At 43.7% G+C, this 23,840-nt stretch overlaps 2 protein-coding genes across 2 annotated transcripts in view; both read right to left on the bottom strand.

Moving 5' to 3' along the window:
- Positions 1-19,578, bottom strand: part of LOC121554752 (TBC1 domain family member 14) — a 75,463-nt gene extending 55,885 nt beyond the window's left edge. The window contains exons 1-3 of the mRNA XM_041868491.2: positions 19,568-19,578; positions 19,054-19,200; positions 14,819-15,602 (exon numbers count right to left, since the gene is read on the bottom strand). Of these exons, the coding sequence (XP_041724425.1) occupies positions 14,819-15,602; positions 19,054-19,096 (827 nt within the window). The 5' untranslated portion in view covers positions 19,097-19,200; positions 19,568-19,578. The remainder of the gene's footprint in view (positions 1-14,818; positions 15,603-19,053; positions 19,201-19,567) is intronic.
- A 729-nt stretch (positions 19,579-20,307) lies between these two features.
- LOC121554655 (uncharacterized protein KIAA0232-like) overlaps positions 20,308-23,840 on the bottom strand; it is a 37,157-nt gene continuing 33,624 nt past the window's right edge. Inside the window, exon 8 of the mRNA XM_041868318.2 lies at positions 20,308-23,684. Within this exon, the coding sequence (XP_041724252.2) occupies positions 23,668-23,684 (17 nt within the window). The 3' untranslated portion in view covers positions 20,308-23,667. The remainder of the gene's footprint in view (positions 23,685-23,840) is intronic.

The following is a 23,840-nucleotide window of genomic DNA, read 5'->3' as shown; positions in this document are numbered from 1 at the left end:
AATTGTGCAAGTTCTCCCACTCTCCCACTGGCTTAAGCAGGGGGACACGTCTGGCACTGCAGGATTTGAGTCCCTGGCGGCGTAGTGTGTTACTGATGGTAGGCTTTGTTACTTTGGTCCCAGCTCTCTGCAGGTCATTCACTAGGTCCCCCCGTGTGGTTCTGGGATTTTTGCTCACCGTTCTTGTGATCATTTTGACCCCACGGGGTGAGATCTTGCGTGGAGCCCCAGATCGAGGGAAATTATCAGTGGTCTTGTATGTCTTCCATTTCCTAATTATTGCTCCCACAGTTGATTTCTTCAAACCAAGCTGCTTACCTATTGCAGATTCAGTCTTCCAAGACTGGTGCAGGTCTACAATTTTGTTTCTGGTGTCCTTTGACAGCTCTTTGGTCTTGGCCATAGTGGAGTTTGGAGTGTGACTGTTTGAGGTTGTGGACAGGTGTCTTTTATACTGATAACAAGTTCAAACAGGTGCCATTAATACAGGTAACGAGTGGAGGACAGAGGAGCCTCTTAAAGAAGAAGTTACAGGTCTGTGAGAGCCAGAAATCTTGCTTGTTTGTAGGTGACCAAATACTTATTTTCCACCATAATTTGCAAATAAATTCATAAAAAATTTGATTTTCTGGATATCTTTCTCATTTTGTCTGTCATAGTTGACGTGTACCTATGATGAAAATTACAGGCCTCTCTCATCTTTTTAAGTGGGAGAACTTGCACAATTGGTGACAGACTAAATACTTTTTTCCCCCACTGTATCCCTGACGGAGGTCCAGCTTGGTGAACACAGTGGAGCCGTAGAAGAGGGCAGTGAGCTCTTCCGTAGTGGCCAGGATGTATTTGTCTGGGATGATGGCCTTGTTTGCTGCTCTAAGGTCCTCACAGGTACGCAGGCCGCCTAAATTCTTTTTTACCACCACCAGGTTTGAGATCCAGGAGGATGCATCGATAGGCTCGATGAGGTCTTCCTCTAGCTGGTGCCAGAGCTCGGCATCGACGTCTGCGCGCAGGGCCAGTGGGACGCAGCATAGAGGTTGTATGACAGGGGTCACGGTGGGATCAATCAGGGGCTGGTGTGCAAGGGAGGTGAGGCAGCCCAAGCCCTCAAACAGTGCAGGGTGCTGTTTCTGCCACGGGGTGGCGACGGTGAGGATCTCTGAACCACTGGTGTCCAAGAGGGAGAAGCCTAGGCTGCTGAACAGGTCAAGGCCCAGGAGGTTGGCACCATGAAGAGACACGTGGAACTGAACAGCTGGCAAAGCTTCATCCCCATATTTAACAGGCAGCTGGAGGAACACCACAATGTCAATTTTTGAGTTGCCATATCAACATAGGGCAGTTGAGAGGGGTGGGACAAAAACTGTCTATATGTCTAAGTTCAGCAGACACACTGTAGCTCCTGTGTCGTGGAGGGGCAGGCTGACCTCATCAATCAGAGTGCATGTTTTAAATGCTACTCGTCCAGAGCTGACATTATGAATGATGGTGGTTGGGGAACATACCGTTGTTGTGTGTCAGCTGGGGCAGACCTGCAGACTTTAGCAAAGTGGTTGAGTTTGCCACAATTCCTGCATGATTGGCCACATGGAGGACAGTTTTGCGTTCTGGGCAGAGGAACCGCAGTTTCCATAGGCCGGAAGTAAGCGATGACGCAGTTTTGAAACGAGTAGCACGCTCTCCTCATTTTGAAGTGCTGCTGCCCTCACTCTCTCTCTTGGGGGTGGAGCGGCTGCGTGTATAGTGTCTGAGCAGATCGGTCCGTGTCAGTGAGAGCGAGTGGCTGGAGAAAGGAAGGCTAGCTTTACAGCACATTCGGCTGCGAACTCCACTTGAAAAGCCAGCTGGAGTGCGTTTGCCAGTGACAAATCATAAGGTTCGAGTAACAGTCTTTCACGTACTTTCTCATTGTTTGCATGCTCGACGAGCTGGTCACATACCATTTCGTCCTGCAGTGCCCAAAATGTACACAAGCTAGCTAAGCCCCGTAAAATGTACCACATACTGGTGTGCAGACTCACCAAGCAGCTGAAAAGAAACCGACGGAGGAGGGCTCTTTGGGGTGTAGAGAAGTGTGTCTCCAAGAGAGCCACAGCATCGCCATATTTTCCAGCATAACCGAGTGTCCCGAATACATGCTGTTCCTCTGCGCCTAGGCAGTGTAGCAGCAGTACTTTTAGCCTAGCATCACTCACGTCTTGTAAGCCCAGCGCAGTAATGTTTGTTTGAAAAGATTGAATCCATCGAGTTCATGGAACCGGGGGCTCACCAGGCAGAGCGAGGAACGGAGACGGTGGTGGTACGGAAAATTCAGCCATCCTAGTCACAAATGTTAAGTTTGAAGGATAGAAGCGACCACAGGTGTCAGAGCTAACTGTACTTGTTTAATCATAACATCAACTGAACATCTGTAAACATCTCACCATACACCTTCCTGTAGTTATTGAACTCAACCTGCAAGAGGTTTGTTTGTTGTGATTGAGTGATGGGAAACAGCTGCGGGCAAGGTTCTGACAGATGGGTGTGTCTCGGTGGTGGCAAGGACACACCCAAGAAACACCCACATCAAACCACACCCCCAAGCCAACTAATGTTTGGCTTCGGTCATGGCCGCCAGCATTTCTTGAGGAGCAAGATCAAAAGGCCAAATCAGCGGGAGCAGTTTCATTAACATAATTTAAAAGGAACATTCTGCATTACCATGGAAATTATTGCATCACAATACCAGGCAGCCATTGCGAGTGTACTCATGAGTTTACCAGTCAAATTGCCAGGGTTAGAGGTTCAAGCCAGTTCTATTCATTATAAACTCAGCAAAAAAAGAAACGTCCTTTCACTGTCAACTGCGTTTATTTTCAGCAAACTTAACATGTGTCAATATTTGTATGAACATAACAAGATTCAACAACTGAGACAAACTGAACAAGTTCCACAGACATGTGACTAACAGAAATTGAATAATGTGTCCCTGAACAAAATCAAAAGTAAGTCAGTATCTGGTGTGGCCATCAGCTGCATTATGTACTGCAGTGCATCTCCTCCTCATGGACTGCACCAGATTTGCCAGTTCTTGCTGTGAGACGTTACCCCACTCTTCCACCAAGGCACCTGCAAGTTCCTGGACATTTCTGGGGGGGGGAATGGCCCTAGCCCTCACCCGCCGATCCAACAGGTACCAGACGTGCTCAATGGGATTGAGATCCGTACTCTTCGCTGGCCAAGGCAGAACACTGACATTCCTGTCTTGCAGGAAATCACACACAAAACGAGCAGTTTGGCTGGTGGCATTGTCATGCTGGAGGGTCATGTCAGGATGAGCCTGCAGGAAGGGTACCACGAGGGAGGAGGATGTCTTCCCTGTAACGCACAGCGTTGAGATTGCCTGCAATGACAACAAGCGCAGTCCGATGATGCTGTGACACACCACCCCAGACCATGACGGACCCTCCACCTCCAAAATCGATCCCGCTCCAGAGTACAGGCCTCGGCGTAACGCTCATTCCTTCGACGATAAACGCGAATCCGACCATCACCCCAAGTGAGACAAAACCGCGACTCGTCAGTGAAGAGCACTTTTTGCCAGTCCTGTCTGGTCCAGCGACAGTGGGTTTGTGCCCATAAGTGACGTTGTTGCCGGTGATGTCGTCTGGGGAGGACCTGCCTTACAACAGGCCTACAAGCCCTCAGTCCAGCCTCTCTCAGCCTATTGCGGACAGTCTGAGCACTGATGGAGGGATTGTGCGTTCCTGGTGTAACTCGGGCAGTTGTTGTTGCCATCCTGTACCTGTCCCGCAGGTGTGATGTTCGGATGTACCGATCCTGTGCAGGTGTTGTTACATGTGGTCTGCCACTGCGAGGACGATCAGCTGTCCGTTCTGTCTCCCTGTAGCGCTGTCTTAGGCGTCTCACAGAACGGACATTGCAATTTATTGCCGTGGCCACATCTGCAGTCCTCATGCCTCCTTGCAGCATGCCTAAGGCACGTTCACGCAGATGAGCAGGGACCCTGGGCATCTTTCTTTTGGTGTTGTTCAGAGTCAGTAGAAAGGCCTCTTTAGTGTCCTAAGTTTTCATAACTGTGACCTTAATTGCCTACCGTCTGTAAGCTGTTTGTGTCTTAACGACCGTTCCACAGGTGCATGTTCATTCATTGTTTATGGTTCATTGAACAAGTATCAGAAACAGTGTTTAAACCCTTTACAATGAAGAACTGTGAAGTTATTTGGAATTTTACGAATTATCTTTGAAAGACAGGGTCCTGAAAAAGGGACGTTTCTTTTTTTGCTGAGTTTATTATATGTGTGCTGCTGCGGCATCGTGGTCAGCCAGCTGTTTGTTCGACAGAAAATAAATCTCTCCCTCCTTTATTTTTTGCCGTTATGATGATTATTTTATTATCACAATGGTCATCATCCATAACCGTCGGTTACACGCTACCTTATGTGCATGCGCCTGCTGATGTGTAGAGAGAGAGAGCGCGAGAGAGGAGCCTTGGCCTAGGTTACTGTTGATTGTGAAGATGGAGGTATTTTTCATGTAAAACAAAAGTTAGAAAGTATGCCTATAGTGAAAAGCATAAAAGGGGAATGTCCTCCGTATGGACAAGTTTTAAATATTGTAGTAGATAGGGATGTAACGATTCACTGATACGCATCGGCCCCCCCGATTAAAATGTTTAAAATACAAGTGCATCGGGCTGCAGACCCCAAACCGATCCAAATGTAGCATGCATCGGTCAGAAAATCTATTGAAATGTTTCAAATCACCGGTTCACATTTTTTGTTGCTCATATTACATATTTCTACCTTCCAAAAATACCTAATATTTTGTGACAACTGATGCATCCTCTCTTTCAGAGTCGAGCAAGTCATTTTGCATGCTGAACAACCCCAGGCAATATCAGTAGCCTAGTCAAACTGCGCACTGTGCCCAAGGCGAGGTAGGCATCCTGTTCCTGCACATCTGCGCGGCACCTTCAGCATTCAAATGCAAAAATTGCTTGCAGTATATAAGGCTTTATTAGTTGAGTGACAACCTATGTAATTTGCTAGGTTATTGTTATCTATGCGCTGTGTAAGGTATTTTACCGGAATTAAATAAAGCTACTGGAGACAACTCCCATCTGGCTATACCTACTGAACGGGGCTTACAATACATTTTATTCTGATTGTTCAGGTTCACCATCAGCAACAGTTTTGGTCATTTTGCTTTAAGCAATCAGTGTCATTTTTAGATATACAGGGAAAACAGTGCTCAGAATGACAGAAATCACATTTAGATTATGGTAATTAATCTTAACAGAACATGCAAGTTGAGGATGCAATGACGTGGGTCCTTACCGCACACTTTGAAGATGTTAGAATAACTGTCCACATTCATTTACTTTTCCTCAGCCAACAAGATGAGTAACGAACAGCAAAATCACTAGCCTATGCATACGTGTCACGTGAGTTTCAAGTTTGGGGAAGCAAATTTTCACCATAACAATGCACCTTTATAATAAAGCATTCCATGCATCACCGCATTTGCAAACTTATGTAAGATAGCCTACTATTCGTAATGTGATGATTAGATTGGATAGTCATAATTTAGGCTAATAATATAACTCAATCACAGTTCACAAAAAAGACTGTTCAATGCATGTTTGAGTGCATATAGCATAGATGCATGGGCTATATCAGATAGATTTTTCTTTCTTTGCACGGGAATAACACATTTCATGCTATTCTACTACACATTATATGACTGGAGACATTAGAATAATCTTTTTTAACACAACTAATTACAGGGTTGCCTACTCTGCTGACACTGACAAACAGATCAATACAATTACGTTGTCCATAGAACAGGCCTATGAGAAGGGGAGAAACAAATAGAATATGACGTCCATCTAAACTGGAGAAGGAAATTGTCCAAAAACAAACTTAAGTGGCACTGACCCAACAACGAGAGTGAATATGTGCAGTGCGCACTCACCGGGGATACGGCCGATGCTGTCTGCTGGTGCCAATAACACAGGCTATAGCCCTACTGTTGTTCACTCAATTAAGTTGAGAATTTTTATAACTAAAAGACAGATTTCAGTCTTTTCATTGGCTTTACAGCAATAGCCATTCGCCTTCCAAACTATGTTTCCCCGCGATTGAATTTAGAAATATTGAGATATGACTGGCTGGGCCTCTACTTTCCACAACTCAACAATCATCTATTTGATATTTACCGCGCATGCTGCCCAAATTGCGCTCTCTGCTTTGCCTTCCGACCGTGGGCAATGCGATTTTATTTTTTAAGGCTAGGGGAAGCTAATGATCTTCTGTGGCCAAATAATACTTTAGTAAACTCTTTTGAATTATTTCATGTATTAGACAGGAGTAGGCTAATTAGGTTATATAATTTACTTAGGGAAAGCTTAGTTTCCCCTAGCCTTATGGACGTGCGGTCTATGAGCCTATGTCAATCTACTATCCCCCATAGTAGAAAAGTTAACATATTCTATTGGTCAACTTGTCGAGAAAGAAATGGCCCAAACAGACTCTGGGACAGTTGTGTGACGATAGATCCCAAATTCATACAACCAGTAGGTCTAGGCTACATAAAAAAAACAGCGAGAAACCAGTCAATTAGAATAATTATTTATATGAACAGCATGGCGTGAAATGGAACTGTTAAATGATATGCGATGTCTAAATCTGGCTTCTCTACGGCCTCTGCATGATTAATCAACACTCAGGGTGGGAAGACCAAAATAGATAATCCTGTTCTAGATTGATATATAGCATTCATAAGGTATTCAGACCCCTTCACTTTTTCCACATTTTGTTACATTACAGCCTTATTCTAAAATGCTACAAGCTTGGCACACCTGTATTTGGGGAGTTTCTCCCATTCTTCTCAGCAGATCCTCTCAAGCTCTGTCTGATTGGAAGGGGAGTGTCGCTGCACAGCTATTTTTCAGGTCTCTCCAGATGTGTTTGATTGGGTTCAAGTCCGGGCTCTGGCTGAGCCACTCGAGGACATTCAGAGACTTGTCCTGAAGCCACTCCAGCGTTGTCTTGGCTGTGTGCTAAGGGTTGTTGTCCTGTTGGAAGGTGACCCTTCTACCCAGTCTGAGGTCCTGAGCGCTCTGGAGCAGGTTTTTTTATTAAGGATCTCTGTACTTTCCTCCGTTCATCTTTCCCTCGATCCTGACTAGTCTCCCAGTCCCTGTCGCTGAAAAACATCCCCACAGCATGATGCTGCCACCACGCTTCACCGTAGGGATGGTATTGACCATGTGATGAGCGGTACCAGGTTTCTTCCAGAAATGACACTTGGCTTTCAGGCCAAAGAGTTCAATCTCGGTTTCATCAGACCAGAGAATCTTGTTTTCATGGTCAGAGTCCTTTAGGTGCCTTTTGGCAAACTCCAAGTGGGCTGTCATGTGCCTTTTACTGAGGAGCGGCTTCCGTTTGGCCACTAACATCAAGGCCTGATCGGTGGAGTGCTACAGAGATGGTTGTCCTTCTGGAAGGTTCTCCCAGCTCCACAGAGGAACTCTGTCAGAGTGACCATCGAGTTCTTGGTCACCTCCCTGACCAAGGCCCTTCTCCCCCAATTGCTCAGTTTGGCCAGATGGCCAGCTCTAGGAAGAGTCTTGTTGGTTCCAAACTTCTTCCATTTAAGAATGATGGAGGCCACTGTGTTCTTTGGGACCTTCAATGCTGCAGAAACGTTTTGGTACCCTTCCCCAGATCTGTGCCTCGACACAATCCTGTCTCGGAGCTCTACGGACAATTCCTTCGACCTGATGGCTTGGTTTTTGCTCTGACATGCACTGTCAACTGTAGGACCTTATATAAAACAGGTGTGTGCCTTTCCAAATCATGTCCAATCAATTGCATTTACCACAGGTGGACTCCAATCCAGTTGCAGAAACATCTCAAGGGTGATCAATGGAAACAGGATGCACCTGAGCTCAATTTCGAGTCTCATAGCAATGGGTCTGAATAAATAAGTTATCTGTTTGTTTTTTACTAAAATTTCTAAAAACCTGTTTTGGCTTTGTCATTATGGGGTATTGTGTGTAGATTGAGGGAAAAACAATTAAAATCCATTTTAGAATAAGGCTGTAACGTAACAAAATATGGAAAAAGTCAAGGGGTCTGCCTACTTTCCAAATACTTTCCGAATGCACTGTATACACAAAAGTATGTGGACACCTGCACGTCGAACATCTCATTCCAAAATCATGGGCATTAATATGGAGTTGGTCCCCCCTTTGCTGCTATAACAGCCTCCACTCTTCTAGGAAGGCTTTCCACTAGATGTTGGAACATTGCTGGGGGACTTGTTTCCATTCAGCCTCAAGAGCATTAGTGCGGTCGGGCACTGATGTTGGGCGATTAGGCCTGGCTCGCAGTCGGCATTCCAATTCATCCCAAAGGTGTTCGATGGGGTTGAGGTCACGGCTCTGTGCAGGCCAGTCAAGTTCTTCCACACAGATCTCGACAAACCATTTCTGTATGGACCTCGCCTTGTGCACAGGGGCATTGTCATGCTAAAACAGGAAAGGGCCTTCCCCAAACTGTTGCCACAAAGTTAGAAGCACAGAATCGTCTAGAATGTCATTGTATGCTGTAGCGTTAAGATTTCCCTTCACTGGAACTAAGGGGCCTAGCCCGAACCATGAAAAACAGCCCCAGCCCATTATTCCTCCTCCAACAAACTTTACAGTTGGCACAATGCGTTTGAGCAGGTAGCGTTCTCCTGGCATCCTCCAAACCCAGATTTGTTTGTCGGACTTCCAGATGATGAAGCTTGATTAATCACTCCAGAGAACGCGTTTCCACTGCTCCAGAGTTCAATGGCAGCGAGCTTTACACCACTCCAGCCGACGCTTGGCATTCTGCATGGTGATCTTATGCTTGTGTGGGGCTGCTCGGCCATGGAAACCCATTTCATGACCTCCCAATGAACAGTTCTTGTGCTGACGTTGCTTACACGCTACGCGCTTCAGCCCTCAGCGGGTCCATTCTGTGAGCTTGTCTGGCCTACCACTTCGCGGCTGAGCCGTTGTTGCTCCTAGACATTTCCACTTCACAATAACAGCACTTACAGTTGACCAGGGCAGCTCTAGCAGGGCAGAAATTTGATATACTAACTTGTTGGAAAGGTGGCATCCTATGACTTTTGCCAGGTTGAAAGTCACTGAGCTCTTCAGTAAGTCCATTCTACTGCCAATGTTTGTCTATGGAGATTGCATGGCTGTGTGCTCAATTTTATACACCTATTAGCAATGTGTGTGGCTGAAATAGCCAAATTCACAAACTTGAATGGGTGTCCACATACTATTGGCCATGTAGTGTATGATATCGGCTACTGCACATTATGTACAACAGAAAAACATAAAAGCCCATAGATGTAGCTAGCTATATGCTCACTTGGCTAAATAAATTAAAACTAGCTCCAGTAGGATAATCTTTTTGAGTGTGGACTGTATGGTATTATACGGACTGGAATTACGCACGTTGTTCAAACCATGATAAAGCAGGGAGAACATGCGATACTGGTGCAGCACATGCAGTAGGGCTGGGCGATATACCGTATTTTACGATATACCGGTATTGATGCACGGACTGGTTTGGGTTTTTACTTTACCTTCTAGAACGGTATTTAAAATGTTCGGTTTGTTAAATGTATTACGCCGTGTGTAACGTCCATTTTTATATTTATAGTTTACTTCGCTACTTCAGTCATCTCTCTCTCCATGCCGCTTTCCACACAGACCTAGCTCCACCCCCTGTCAATCACTCAAGGAGTGCATTTCTTTTTCGTCGACCACGAGACACTTGCGTTCAGTTTGCATGGTCAATGCAGTGTTGATGACAACTACGCGGTTTTCACTTTGCTTCTTAGTATAAAGCCACTAGTGTTCCACAATTACACTATTAGTTGGTGTTTCTTACATCTGCAAACAGCTAGTTTGCCTTTTTCTAGCAAGTTTGGCCTAAATCTTGTTAGCCCTTAATGCTAATCGCTAGTTAGCTAGCTAATAAATGTACTGAGTAAGAGCAAACGTAAAAATACAGCGTGATAATACAAGTGATGGTGTAGACCTAAATCAGCATGTTGTTTGTGCAACAGTATCTTCTAAATCAAAAGAGGAATACGCGAAGCAAGAATGTTAGCTACATGAAGTAGCGAAGAGAAAACATTAAATGTAGCCAAAGATTATAGGGGTCCCCTAGGAAACACGCATCACAACTTTGGTTCCTACCCTGTCACAATAACTCCTCCCTGGCATTTTCATTCGTTGTCATGTATTCTAACTATAGAATTTGAATAATCATTCTATTTCCATGATTCCAACACTTCACCCAAGTGTTTTGCTCTAAATCGGAAGTCAAATCGCAATTGCAACAATTGCAACATCTGCTCTTGTCCTTCTAGACCTGTCTGCTGCCTTTGATACTGTGAACCATCAGATCCTCCTCTCCACCCTCTCCGAGCTGGGCATCTCCGGCACGGCTCACTCTTGGATTGCGTCCTACCTGACCGGTCGCTCCTACCAAGTGGCGTGGCGAGAAGCTGTCTCCGCACCACGTGCTCTCACCACTGCTGTCCCCCAGGGCTCATTTCTAGGCCCTCTCCTATTCTCGCTATACACCAAGTCACTTGGCTCTGTCATATCCTCACATGGCCTCTCCTATCATTGCTACGCAGACGACACACAACTAATCTTCTCCTTTCCCCCTTCTGATAACCAGGTGGCGAATCGCATCTCTGCATGTCTGGCAGACATATCAGTATGGATGTCGGATCACCACCTCAAGCTGAACTTGGCAAGACGGAGCTGCTCTTCCTCCCGGGGAAGGACTGCCCGTTCCATGATCTCGCCATCACGGTTGACAACTCCGTTGTGTCCTCCTCCCAGAGTGCGAAGAGCCTTGGCGTGACCCTGGACAACACCCTGTCGTTCTCCGCTAACATCAAAGCGGTGACCCGATCCTGTAGGTTCATGCTCTACAACAGTCGGAGAGTACGACCCTGTCTTACACAGGAAGCGGCACAGGTCCTAATCCAGGCACTTGTCATCTCCCGTCTGGATTACTGCAACTCGCTGTTGGCTGGGCTCCCTGCCTGTGCCATTAAACCCCTACAACTCATCCAGAATGCCGCAGCCCGTCTGGTGTTCAACCTTCCCAAGTTCTCTCACGTCACCCCGCTCCTCCGCACACTACACTGGCTTCCAGTTGAAGCTCGCATCTGCTACAAGACCATGGTGCTTGCCTACGGAGCTGTGAGGGGAACGGCACCTCCGTACCTTCAGGCTCTGATCAGTCCCTACACCCAAACGAGGGCATTGCATTGCATTCATCCACCTCTGGCCTCCTGGCTCCCCTACCTCCGCTGAAGCACAGTTCCCGCTCAGCCCAGTCAAAACTGTTCGCTGCTCTGGCACCCCAATGGTGGAACAAGCTCCCTCACGACGCCAGGACAGCGGAGTCACTCACCACCTTCCGGAGACATTTGAAACCCCCACCTCTTTAAGGAACACCTGGGATAGGATAAAGTAATCCTTCTAACCCCCCCTTAACCCACACTTTTTTGTAAAGTGGTTATCCCACTGGCTATAAGGTGAATGCACCAATTTGTAAGTCGCTCTGGATAAGAGCGTCTGCTAAATGACGTAAATGTAAATTGATTGAAATAAGGCCTAGATTGTTTGCAGCTCTACGTGGCATTGTGGAGGTCATGAAATGGGTTTCCACACAAGCCTAAGATCACCATGCCAAGCGTCGGCTGGAGTGGTGGGAATGTCCATTTAAAAAAAACATCAGTTTTTGCTTTGTCATTATAGGGTACTGTGTATAGATTGATGAGGGGGAAAAAACGATTTCATCCATTTTAGAATAAGGCTGTAACGTAACAAAATGTGGAAAAAGTCTAGGGGGTCTCAATACTTTCCGAATGCACTGTATAACGACACAACAATTTGGACATTTTTGGGCTTGGAATCATATAGGGCTCATAAAATGTATTTAATTTATGGCTCACCAGGCTTGAATTTTCTATCAAAGCTCTAACCAAATCCAGACATAGGCCTATACTTATTTTCCACCATAATTTGCAAATAAATTCATAAAAAATCCTACAATGTGATTTTCTGGATTTTTTTCCCTCATTTTGTCTGTCATAGTTGACGTGTACCTATGATGAAAATTACAGGCCTCTCTCATCTTTTTAAGTGGGAGAACATGCACAATTGGTGGCTGACTAAATACTTTTTTCCGCCACTGTATGCTTTGAATGACACTTCCGGTTTTGGCGGGAAATACCGTGTTACCCAGGAGAAAAGTCATTTATTCTCCAGATGGAACATTTGTAAAATACCGGGAAAATATTCAACCCTAATCGAAACAGGAATAGTGTCTTTCTAATTTGTTATAGGCTGTTAAGGACCTGTAAATGTGGCTCATTTGGCCAATATCCCTTGTTTATTGATGGCGCTGGCTGCGTGGGCAGATGCCCTAATGGGTCACGCACCCAATGCATACGGATGACCGGTACATTTCTCAAATGTCCAATTAAAATCTTCCCAGTCACTTGTCCGGCAGCAAAATGTCCTAACGGAAACCCTGGTGTGTACACTACCAGTCAAACGTTTTAGAACACCTACTCATGCAAGGGTTTTTCTAAATTTTTTTACTATTTTCTACATTGTAGAATAATAGTGAAGACATCAAAACTATGAAATAACACATGGAATCATGTAGTATCCAAAAAAAGTGTTAAACAAATCTAAACATATTTTATATTTGAGATTTTTCAAATAGCCCCCCTTTGCCTTGATGACAGCTTTGCACACTCTTAGCTTTCTCTCAACCAGCTTCATGAGGTAGTCACCTGGAATGCATTTCAATTAACAGGTGTGCCTTATTAAAAGTTAATTTGTGGAATTTCTTTCCTTCTTAATGCGTTTGAGCCAATCAGTTGTGTTGTGACAAGGTAGGGGGGTATACAGAAGATAGCCCTATTTGGTAAAAGACCAAGTCCATATTATGGCAAGAACAGCTCAAATAAGCAAAGAGAAACAACAGTCCATCATTACTTTAAGACATGAAGGTCAGTCAATCCGGAACATTTCAAGAACTTTGAACGTTTCTTCAAGTGCAGTCGCAAAAACCATCAAGCGCTATGATGAAACTGGCTCTCATGAGGACCGCCACAGGAATGGAAGACCCAGAGTTACCTCTGCTGCAGAGGATAAGTTCATTAGAGTTACCAGCCTCAGAAATTGCAGCCCAAATAACTGCTTCACAGAGTTCAAGTAACAGACATCTCAACATCAACTGTTCAGAGGAGACTGCGTGAATCAGGCCTTCATGGTCGAATTGCTGCGAAGAAACCACTACTAAAGGACACCAATAAGAAGAAGAGACTTGCTTGGGCCAAGAAACATGCGCAATGGACATTAGACCGGTGGACATTTGTCCTTTGGTCTGGAGTCCAAATTTGAGATTTTTGGTTCCAACCGCCGTGTCTTTGTGAGACGCAGTGTGGGTGAACGGATGATCTCCGCATGTGTATTTCCCACCATAAAGCATGGAGGAGGAGGTGTTATGGTGTGGGGGTGCTTTGCTGGTGACACGGTCTGTGATTTATTTAGAATTCAACGCACAATTAACCAGCATGGCTACCACAGCATTCTGCAGCGATACACCATCCCATCTGGTTTGGGCTTAGTTGGACTATCATTTGTTTTTCAACAGGACAATGACCCAACACACCTCCAGGCTGTGTAAGGGCTATTTTACCAAGAAGGAGAGTGATGGAGTGCTGCATCAGATGACCCGACCTCCACAATCCCCCGACCTCAACCAAATTGAGATGGTTTGGGATGAGTTGGACCATAGAGTGAAAGAAAAGCAGCCAACAAGTGCTCAGCATATGTTGAAACTCCTTCAAGACTGTTGGAAAAGCATTCCAGGTGAAGCTGGTAGAGAGAATGCCAATAGTGTGTAAAGCTGTCATCAAGGCAAAGGGTGGCTATTTGAAGAATCTCAAGTATAAAATATATATTTATTTGTTCAGCACTTTTTTGGTTACTACATGAGTCCATATGTGTTATTTCATAGTTTTGATGTCTTCACTATTATTCTACAATGTAGAAAATAGTAAAAATAAAGAAAAACCCTTGAATGAATAGGTGTTCTCAAACCTTTGACCGGTAGTGTATATGCACTTTGTGTGTGTGTGTGTCTCTCTCTATGTCAAAAGATGGAATCACAGGATGAGGTGTGAGAAAGTATGTGGGTTCGAGGGTTTTACTACAGAGGAAACTACCATTTCCCCTCTAAGCTACCGAAATACATGAAGCCAAAACATACACACTTTGTTCATCCAAGCCCTGGTGAGTGTTTCTGGACAGATGGAAGGACGGATACGGACCACACACACACATGAGCAACTACACCGACGCACGCACGCGCACACACACACACACATAACTGGTTACTGTTTGATTACTAAGATTGTGCAAGGGAAGCAAAAAGGTTACTGGGGTATAGGCTAGCGCAGGGAGCTAAATGTGAGACACCCCTGGCTTAGACTATACACAGGGCAGGCAAGTTGACGGTAACTGACTGTGCGTGTGTGGAGAGGTGTGAGTGAGCTTTTTGACGTTTGCACAGTAAGCTTGAGCAATGTTTTGTTATCATTTGGTATAGGTGTACAGAAAATACGGGGCATGTGTTTACTGTAAGCACTGAATCCTATGTACATGTGCCAAGATCACAGTGATAACCTTCACTGTGTAAACAGATAACTTGAATCGTACCTGTTGAAGAAGCTAGCCAGTGGCCCCAGCCTCTTGGGCCTACCCTCATCCTCTGCCCCCGGACCCATGTGTCTCCGCTGCGGACTCCGCAGACCCCCTTCGATGTCGCCGCCTGGAGACAGCGTCACGTCTGAGAAGTGGGCGCTACCGCCATCGTCCGTCTCCATGGTGACGATGGCGCTGGAGTCGGAGGTGACCATGAAGTCCAGGATGTCTTCGGTGGACGCCGACAGCGTGGCGGAGAGCTCCGTGCTCAAACTCGACACGCTGCACACTGAGATGTCGTCGCTGCGGTTCAGTCCTCTGCCTCCCACGCCACTCATCGCCATGACTCCCACACCGCCAGCGCTGGACCTGGGGGCGGGGCTGAAGAGGCGCACCAAGTCATAGCTGCTGCGGGGGAAGGTGGAGGACTTGCGGAGGCCAGCGCTGTCTCCAGACTGGTCCAGAGAGAGGGTAGCGGGGCGCTGGTCGTGGTGGTTCGACCCCAGGGTAAGGCCACTCTCTCCTGGGTGTGGGTGGGCGTGGATGTGCTCGGGATGGTTGATCTCCAGGGTGGGGATACCAGAGTCCTGGGAGGCCAGGCTGTGGCAGTCCTGATCTTCATGGCCCCGCTCGGGGCTGCCGTAGTACAGGGCGGAGGCCTTGTACCTCGGCAGGGAGTGCTGGATGAGGGGGGGCTTGTTGTGCTCATGGTGGTTGTGGAGGTCTGGGCTTGGTTGTGCTGTGGAGACGGGGTCTATGCTGACCATGCCATTCTTCATTATGGTTCCTCCAGTCGCACCTGGAAGAAACAAGGAATTAATTGAAACAGAGCTGTTATATGGACGAGAGTCACTTCTACTAGTGATAATATCATATGGTAGAGTGATGGTTGTCTGGATGGCGAGGCACAAATGTTTTCCCAAATTCCATTCATATTTTCCTTCAGCGTGACGTTTTTCGAACAACATTAGCCTACAGCTTAATTCATTGGACCAACTTTGGTTTGACAGGTCAGTAGAGCAAGAAAGTCATGCTCCAGAACCTAACTACTGAGAGAAAGTAGGACTAGGACAGAGATTAGGTTCTCTGATGACAAATCACTCTGACCCAGGCCATCAAATAACAGTAACAATGGAGCAGAAACATACAGGGAGGTGAAAGAGGATCCAGCCAGTAACCAGGCTGAAACTGAAACCCCAGACACTCCCCCTCCATCTTATAATTCAGGGGAATCTGAATTAGTAGATGGAGGGAGATTACATTATAAAGTGTGAGAATTTGCTTTGAAAGTGCTTTAATTGTATTGAATTGACACAAGCTTCTAAAAACATTTTCTACCATAGTAAAACTAAAAGTACAGTGTAAAGCGGCAGAGTACTGGCAGTGTCATTGAGTCATTGTGTGGATCTGAAGGAAACTGTGTGATAAACTCTTGTGGGAACTGAGATCTTTTAAGGTCTCCTGAGCAGAACTGGAAAAGACACTATACTGCCGCCGGGTGGGGTGTGTGTGTGTGTGTGTGTGTGGGGGGGGCACAATACTTGTCACCAACTGCTACCAGAAAAAGGGAAAAACATAGTATAAGAAAATAAAGATTATCTGGCAAAAACAATAGCCTACTGGCTCTACATACGTGAACTAAATAAAATCCCTTAACAACAGCAATTTCCCACTGACTAAATTGACCTAAAGCCCCAGTCAGCTTTAACCTGATCAAGAGGTTGTCATGTGAGTTGGGGGGAGAAGAGACAGAAGAGAGCAGAGAGAGAGAGACAGGTTGTCACTGTGATACTGTTAATATCTAAACCCCACACCCGGTGGAAAGAAAATTAAACATCCATTGCCATGACAACATTGATTATAATTTATCATGATAATGGCTTGTCTCACCAGCCTCGCATTCACTGAGTGGACGAGCGGTAAATCATTTTTATATGAATTAAAATAACATGTCATGCTTAACCTGTATTTGGTAAGAAGCTGAAATGACACATTTCTTCACAGAAGTATTATTTTAAAAAGATGTCATGTGTTTGGCAATTTCTACTCCTGGTCTGTATGTGAATGATTGCCACAGTTCCTGAAAGTAGAACAAGCCTATGTTTCCTGTGTTTGGTTTAGCATCACAGGAAGGCATGGACAGAACATTTCACATTGCATAGAAAAGAACACCATCAACGACCAGGCTACACAAACAACAATGCTTGAGATAATAAAGACTAGATGCTACACTTAATCTCTGTGATATATTACGCACCTCTACTAGAAAGAAGGAGAGAGAACAAAAGTGTAATAAAACATACCAATGTAAAAGGGATTTCTGGCACACATAATACAGACAATGCGACTGAACTGAAGATGACGAAGCCGGACACAGACTTTAGACTCAGTGGAGCTGAATGAGTCTAGGCCTGTTCACTTTGACAAGTGTGAATCCTGCATCCTACCAATCAACACCCCCTGAACACACACACACCTAGTGCAAAATTGCATTGTTCTCAAATTTCATTATTGCTGTAGATTTACATTTTAGTCATTTAGCAGACGCTCTTATCCAGAGCGACTTACAGTTAGTGAGTGCATACATTTTTCAGACATATAGATGTAATGAATAGAGACTAGAAAATCATGTTGAGTTACAGTGGCGTGTATTCATGGATGCCAAGGGAAGCCAGGCTTCCCCAAAGATTTGACCAATAAAAAAAAACGATGCATCTTTTGTCTCTTTGCGTTTTCATAATTTTCCATCAATTCGCATGTGGCTGAATCTCAGTGGAGAAATCATCAGAGCGAGGGAAACAGCACCACACGGTCTCACTATGTGTAGCCCATGTATCTGATGCTGTCTGGACTGAAAGAGTATGAAGTTGCTGCCATAGCATTTGATATATTTTTGTCAGCAAGCATTTGGCCTCCCCTTGATAAAACAATTATAAAATAATTTGCCAATCAGCATTGAGCTGAGCTCAACTGTGGGTTGTCCTGGTGCAGCAAAACTCCCAAGGGTGGCCAGTTTGGATTTGGCTTCACACCAATCAAAATGTCATTTTTGTTTCTGGTCTGCTTGTGTTGATGTCCTGCAGCAGCTGGCTTGTTAATTAGGCCCTTTTCTAAACCATGGATGGAGATGGGGATTTGGACTTGTGATTTTGACTTAATTATCTGTACAGGCCAATGATTATGAAGGCGATTCTGTTCTAACCATAAATGAATGTTGTGCCACTGGCCTGAGACGATTGAAGTTTAATATGTAGCCTAGCCCTTTTAGGATCACATTAACTAGCTAGCTAACTTAGCTGGTTCATTGTTGTCCATGCGATGAAGTTAGGCTAGCAAGCATTTTAGCTAGGTAGCCTATGACAACAAAAACTAAAAGCGTACTGTATGACAGCGCCATAGACAGTTTGCCAACACGAAAGAGAGGAGGATGGCATTGGCATTCAACTAGTCTACAAGTAGGGTGAGTCAAAAAGTTTTGCTTCCGCACACACACAGAAATCAGTACCATGGACAGCCACATGATAATTAGCAACATTGATTGGACTAAATTGTTTTTCGTATCTTTAAATTTGTTTTCAGTGTATTAAACTAAGTATAGCCTTGTTGATTTGATTATGTTTAAATGTTTAAGCTAAAATGGTGCTGGAATAGCGGAGGCAGTGCTCCTGTTGTCTTTGTGCTGAGTTGCGGCAACTCCATGGTTCTAAATCAGTAGTTGTTAATAAACTGTCGAAAACATTAACTTGCTTGACCATGTTGCAGGTCATGTAACGGTTTGTTACATGCAATATTTGCTTTGTGGAGTTCACCGGACAGATGTTGGTCTCCAGTTTTGTGATGGAACTCTCAGTTTTGTGTAGTTTCATTTATTCCGCCATTGTGTAACTTGTCTTTTTTTTTGTCACGGCCTTATTGTATATCACGCTGGTGTATGAACGAATGGGTTATAGAGCAAACAACGCAATTATCATAACGTAGGTTGTAATATGGATTATTTACTGGCTTGGCTTCCTCAGTGATTTTACCACGCACCGCTCCTGTTGAGCTAGACTGTCACTAGAGGCAAACACAATTAGGCCCTTCCAACCACAATTTATTAATTTCAATACATCACCATTGCCAGTGCAGCATTGTGCCATAATCAATAATGTCATTATGAATAAATAGCCTACTCATTTGCATATCATCCACCTGTTGCTCCAGCTCCACTACTAGCCTAAATCAAATGCCAAAAACGACAGTCTACTTACCACTTCCTCTCCGGTTTTTGGTCCCCTCCGTGGAATGTGCCATGTTGATGCTACAGGTGGGCTGTCGACCGGGCAGGTTGCTGTCGGCTCCTCGATCCGCCCATGATGATACGTTGCTGCAACTCACCCTCACCGCTCTCAGCGTAGCTTGGTGTTTGTTTACAGAGGAAAGTGTCTGTTAAGTACGCTTTTAGGACTCATTGACACACACACACACAAAACGTGTCATTCGGCAGTGACAGGTCAAAGTACGAACGGTACGAATGTGGCATTTTGGTGGATTAAAAGTGCCACAAAAGCCAATCATGTCAACTTGGCAAAAGACTCGCTCGCGCCCTTGCCAACGTCTCAAATGTTACGCTACGTCAGTTTTATACGCTTCCCTTTCCTCTATTCAAGCCGATAGTTTTGCTCAAACGTTACAACAGAGCAGTAAAGAACTACACAATCTGGATTGGTTAAAATTCTATGAAAATACACTAGGTAAGTTTATCCTGTCTTTGTAATAACATACCTGTCTCGGCGCTTCCGCGGCCATTTTAAAAGAAACTTACCGACTTGAGTGCAATGTAATCGAGCCAAGAAAGACTACAGCATCGATGAATTCACCTGTCAGCTGCCAAGGCGTGAATAATCTTCTCATTGTCTCCATCCAATGTCCCCATCACTCTATCAAACAGGACAAGAGTTTCAAAGTAGTCAACTTGTCCAGGAACCTTATGGTAAGTTGAGTCCTTGTAAGATGTTATACTAGGACACCAGATGACAATGAAAACAGTTTGTGTTCTATGCATGAATATTGTTTTATGACACTTAGCTGCTATTCTGTAATGGATGTAATGCAATGTGGGTTTTCCATTATTTTCACTCAATCTCCTCATATGCAGAATTTAGTCATAATCACTTTCCTATGACCAAATAATGTAAAGTGTATATTTCAGTCCAGCAATTCAAGAGCAAATAAAAGTAGTTTAAATATATTTGACCATATACAGGTAACAAGGCTGTACTATTTATTAGGACTATTGTATCTGTATGAAGCAGATAGTATTTGCCCTGGTTTCAATGTCGAGCCAGCAAGGAGACTAATTTCTGCAGAATACTGCCTCCTTGAGAAAGTGTCTGTCTTTACACCGATATCAAATCCTCTAGTTTGATATTCTCTATAACTATTATGGCCATTGATTATAACACTGAACTCATGGCAGCGCTCTCTGAAGTACAGCGAACATGGTGCAAATAAGACGGAGGTGATTTGGTTTATACCTTTATTAGATGTTAAAAAAAACTCCACAATGAAACAAAATAATTTACTCTGGGTGTACATGAAATTAGAACAATACAACCACTTGAGACAGTTGGGAGGAGGATGAGGATGTAAGGTATGGGATGAGCTGGGATGGGAGGGTGTCATCTAGTGGGAATGAAGAGATGAGTAAAACTCTGGTTTTCAGTGCTGGATATGCTATGTTCTTCAGACCATAGTACAATCAAAACTCAATTTGTTAAACCTTTTCAATGTAGTTTCAAATGCATACTCTTACTTGATGCATTTTCTCGCCAAACTTTTCTCTTCTCAATATAGAAACAACCTTACCATGGAAGAACATAAAAGGAAAATACATGGGAGTTTGAAGGAAATGCATCCATTTAAGAACTTGGTGACTCGGTCTCATATCCAGACACACACGCTCACAGTTTTTAAAAAATCACTTCTTTACCCACACCTGTACTTATTTTATTTTTTCTATTTAAAATCTGTTTTGTTTTATTTATTCAACTTAAAAGAGATGGCGTGTGATGTTGACATGCTGCTCTTATTTGAAAGACACTCCATAATAAAAAATAATACAAATAATGGTTGGGTCTTTATTTTCTCAGCTCTCCCTCACTCAAAAATAACGTTTCATGCTAAATGATCAGTGACTTTTCTCCACATACGCTTAAATGTTTAAGTTTACATGCGCCGACATATTGCATATGACCGAGGGCCATGAAAGGTCCACCTCACATTACTTATGCAATCTCAAATTGCTCGGCCGGTTCAAAGTTAGCTCTAAAACTAAGTGCTGTACAATTAACTCTACAAATCTTGGGATTAATAAACACCTGTCCATTTTTCTGCTCAAAATATCAAATAAAGTTTCAGTAATAAATTAATGCTTGGATGAAAGTACTGATGCACTGCCACAGACTTAAGTGTTTTCCACCTACTTTAAAAACAAATGTTTAGTATTTAAGTATTCCTGAGGGACTGACAACTGTCTAAATATAATAAAAGAATTGAAAGCAGCCTGACATTTTCTGAGCAGTCTTTCATTCACGTTTCGATCGGTTTAACACAAGTGAAGAACAAACATCACAATTATGGGGCAAAAACTGAGGCCCTGGCAAATTGAAACGGTTTGCTATTGACTTTGCCAAACCAACTCAAGATACCACTGTCCATTAAGAGGTCTATGAATAGGAAAAACATAGGATCAATGACTGTGCTCACAATGGAGACACTGTGCCCTGTGACAGTGCATTAAAACCAGTTTGTGCACACGTTGTTGGCAGAAAATATTTTGGACTGCGCAAGGGATGCATCACAAGAGTACATGGAGGGATGGTCACAAACATTTGTTGCCTGTGCTTCAATTCCTTGGTCTTCTGAGGGCGAAAACATTTACCCGGCTCTTGCCCCCCAAAAAACAGCATATGAACTAATATTTTGAAGGGGAAGAAGGGAAACAAAAACAAAAACTGAAATAACTGCAGGGATATAAAGATATGCACAATGCATTTAGTCTAAGGATGTGTGTTAACGCAGGATTTAATAGTCAATCCACAGGCCACAAAAATGATCGAACCAACATTTTAGGGCCTCGGATTAAATTGAGTTTGTGCACGTGCACTTAAGAGGGTTTGGGGTACAAATATGTTTCGCATTTCTCTTGATAAAGATCTAGCACACAATGTAATTTTGAACCAATCTCTATACGTGTTCAATGCAGACACACACGTACACACACAAAGTGAGACATTTCTGGATACAGGCTACCTTATACCAAAAAAGAAAGTAAAACACACATCTAAATAAAAACTAAATATTGTTGTACTTCGGTGGAATTATGTTATTTTTGGTTGATCACCTTTTCCTTGAGTTAAGTAGTGTCAGCGTCTACATTTTATTTATTGCCTTTAATATCCTGCTTCTGCTGTAGACCTTACAGTCCAATGAACATAGTGATACTATATTCTTTGTACTAGACAGTCTGAATTTGTTGCCCTCTGATAAGATTTAAATCAAATACCTGTAAGTATTTACTTCAATTGTTATTACAGGCCAGTTAACTTACTAGTTAAAAGTTCTTAAAATAAAATCTTAAATCTTCTTTTTTTTTTTTTAAACAAGCCCACATAAAGCGAGAACCATCAGCAGTCAATTATTTCTCTTATTTTTTCCTCTCCAAAAGTTCCTTCCACTCTGCCTCGACAACAAACAAAACTACAGGATCTACAGATCACGGCCACAATATCGAAACTGAAACTGCTACAGTAATTCATAGCACCAATTGTTTGTACTATGGAGTTTGCAAAAATGTTGATTTCAATTGCACCAAATCGGTGCCTCTGTAGAGATGGCTGTAATTAAATATTTTTGCAAAGGGCCATTACTCCCCAAATTGAACTCAAACTATCTTTTTTTCCTAGCTTTTTTGTTGTTGTTGCATTGAACAGCAGTTTTCAAATATTTTCTTATTTGCAATTTTTTTTGTGTTGTTGAAGATTTATATTTTTTTTGCCTCACAAACCATACTATCTACGTCTACTACTAAGGTTCTGAAAAACCGACAACCACCCTTCAAAATCATACTAATTTAGAGCAACTTTGCACACTTCTGGAGGAGGGATCTTTGATACAGATTTTTCAGAGGAAAGATGCACACAATCTTTCTCTTTCCTTCACATTCAGAAAGGCACCCCTGCTACCAAAATACACTTCTAAGTTCTTGCACAACTCAAAAATCAGCACATTCTTCTCACTTTCTGAATGATAGGGATGGAGAAAGAAAAAGAGGATGCAATCGCGGTGCTTTCATACTAAGTTATGAAGAGCAGCATCACAGTCAGGTCATGGAAATTGTAGCAGTTACACTAGAAACGAAGGAGTGAGACTAGTAGGACAGGCACAACCATTCGGACACCACAACTACCAGTATCCTAGTTTAAAAGCAAAAAGAAAGTTGGAAAAACCTACAGAGGGAAAAACAAAATATTCCCTTATATCTAAGTGTGACTAATGAAGATTAATGTCTGGAAGAATCAACTAAAGCAAATCTAAAATGCATGTCTTCAGATATGGCATCACATGAAGACATGTAGAACATATTTTTTGAGTTTTTCCTATTATTTTCGCTCTTTTTTTTGTTGTGGTTGTTGATTACACACGATTCAAGTTAGTAAATGAAAATCAGCAGGGTTGGGATGTGGAGGGGAGGTTCCTCTGTCCATAAGCCTTTGGTTTCCCGGTCCTGAGGTCTCCCCCATATCTGCCAGTAGAGGTGCAGTCAAACGAGAAGAGGTTATATCCTCTCGACAATAGGCTTCCTCTCCACAGAGCTAGAGTTATCAGATGTTGCTGCTCCCTGCAGGAATAAAGACAGTTGGTGAGAAAGATGGCCTCCAGTCAAGTGAGCTTGTGCACAGGCTATTTGTTAATTTATCCTCAGCTTAAAGCAAAACTGAAACGTTTTGTATTAGATCACTGATTAAAATGTGTTAACTGGAACTTGTTTTAAGAT

The sequence above is a fragment of the Coregonus clupeaformis genome, chromosome 19 (assembly GCF_020615455.1).
Source record: "Coregonus clupeaformis isolate EN_2021a chromosome 19, ASM2061545v1, whole genome shotgun sequence".
Lineage (NCBI taxonomy): Eukaryota > Metazoa > Chordata > Actinopteri > Salmoniformes > Salmonidae > Coregonus > Coregonus clupeaformis.
Note: the sequence above shows the minus strand (reverse complement) of the source record. Positions and strands in the feature narration are given on the sequence as shown.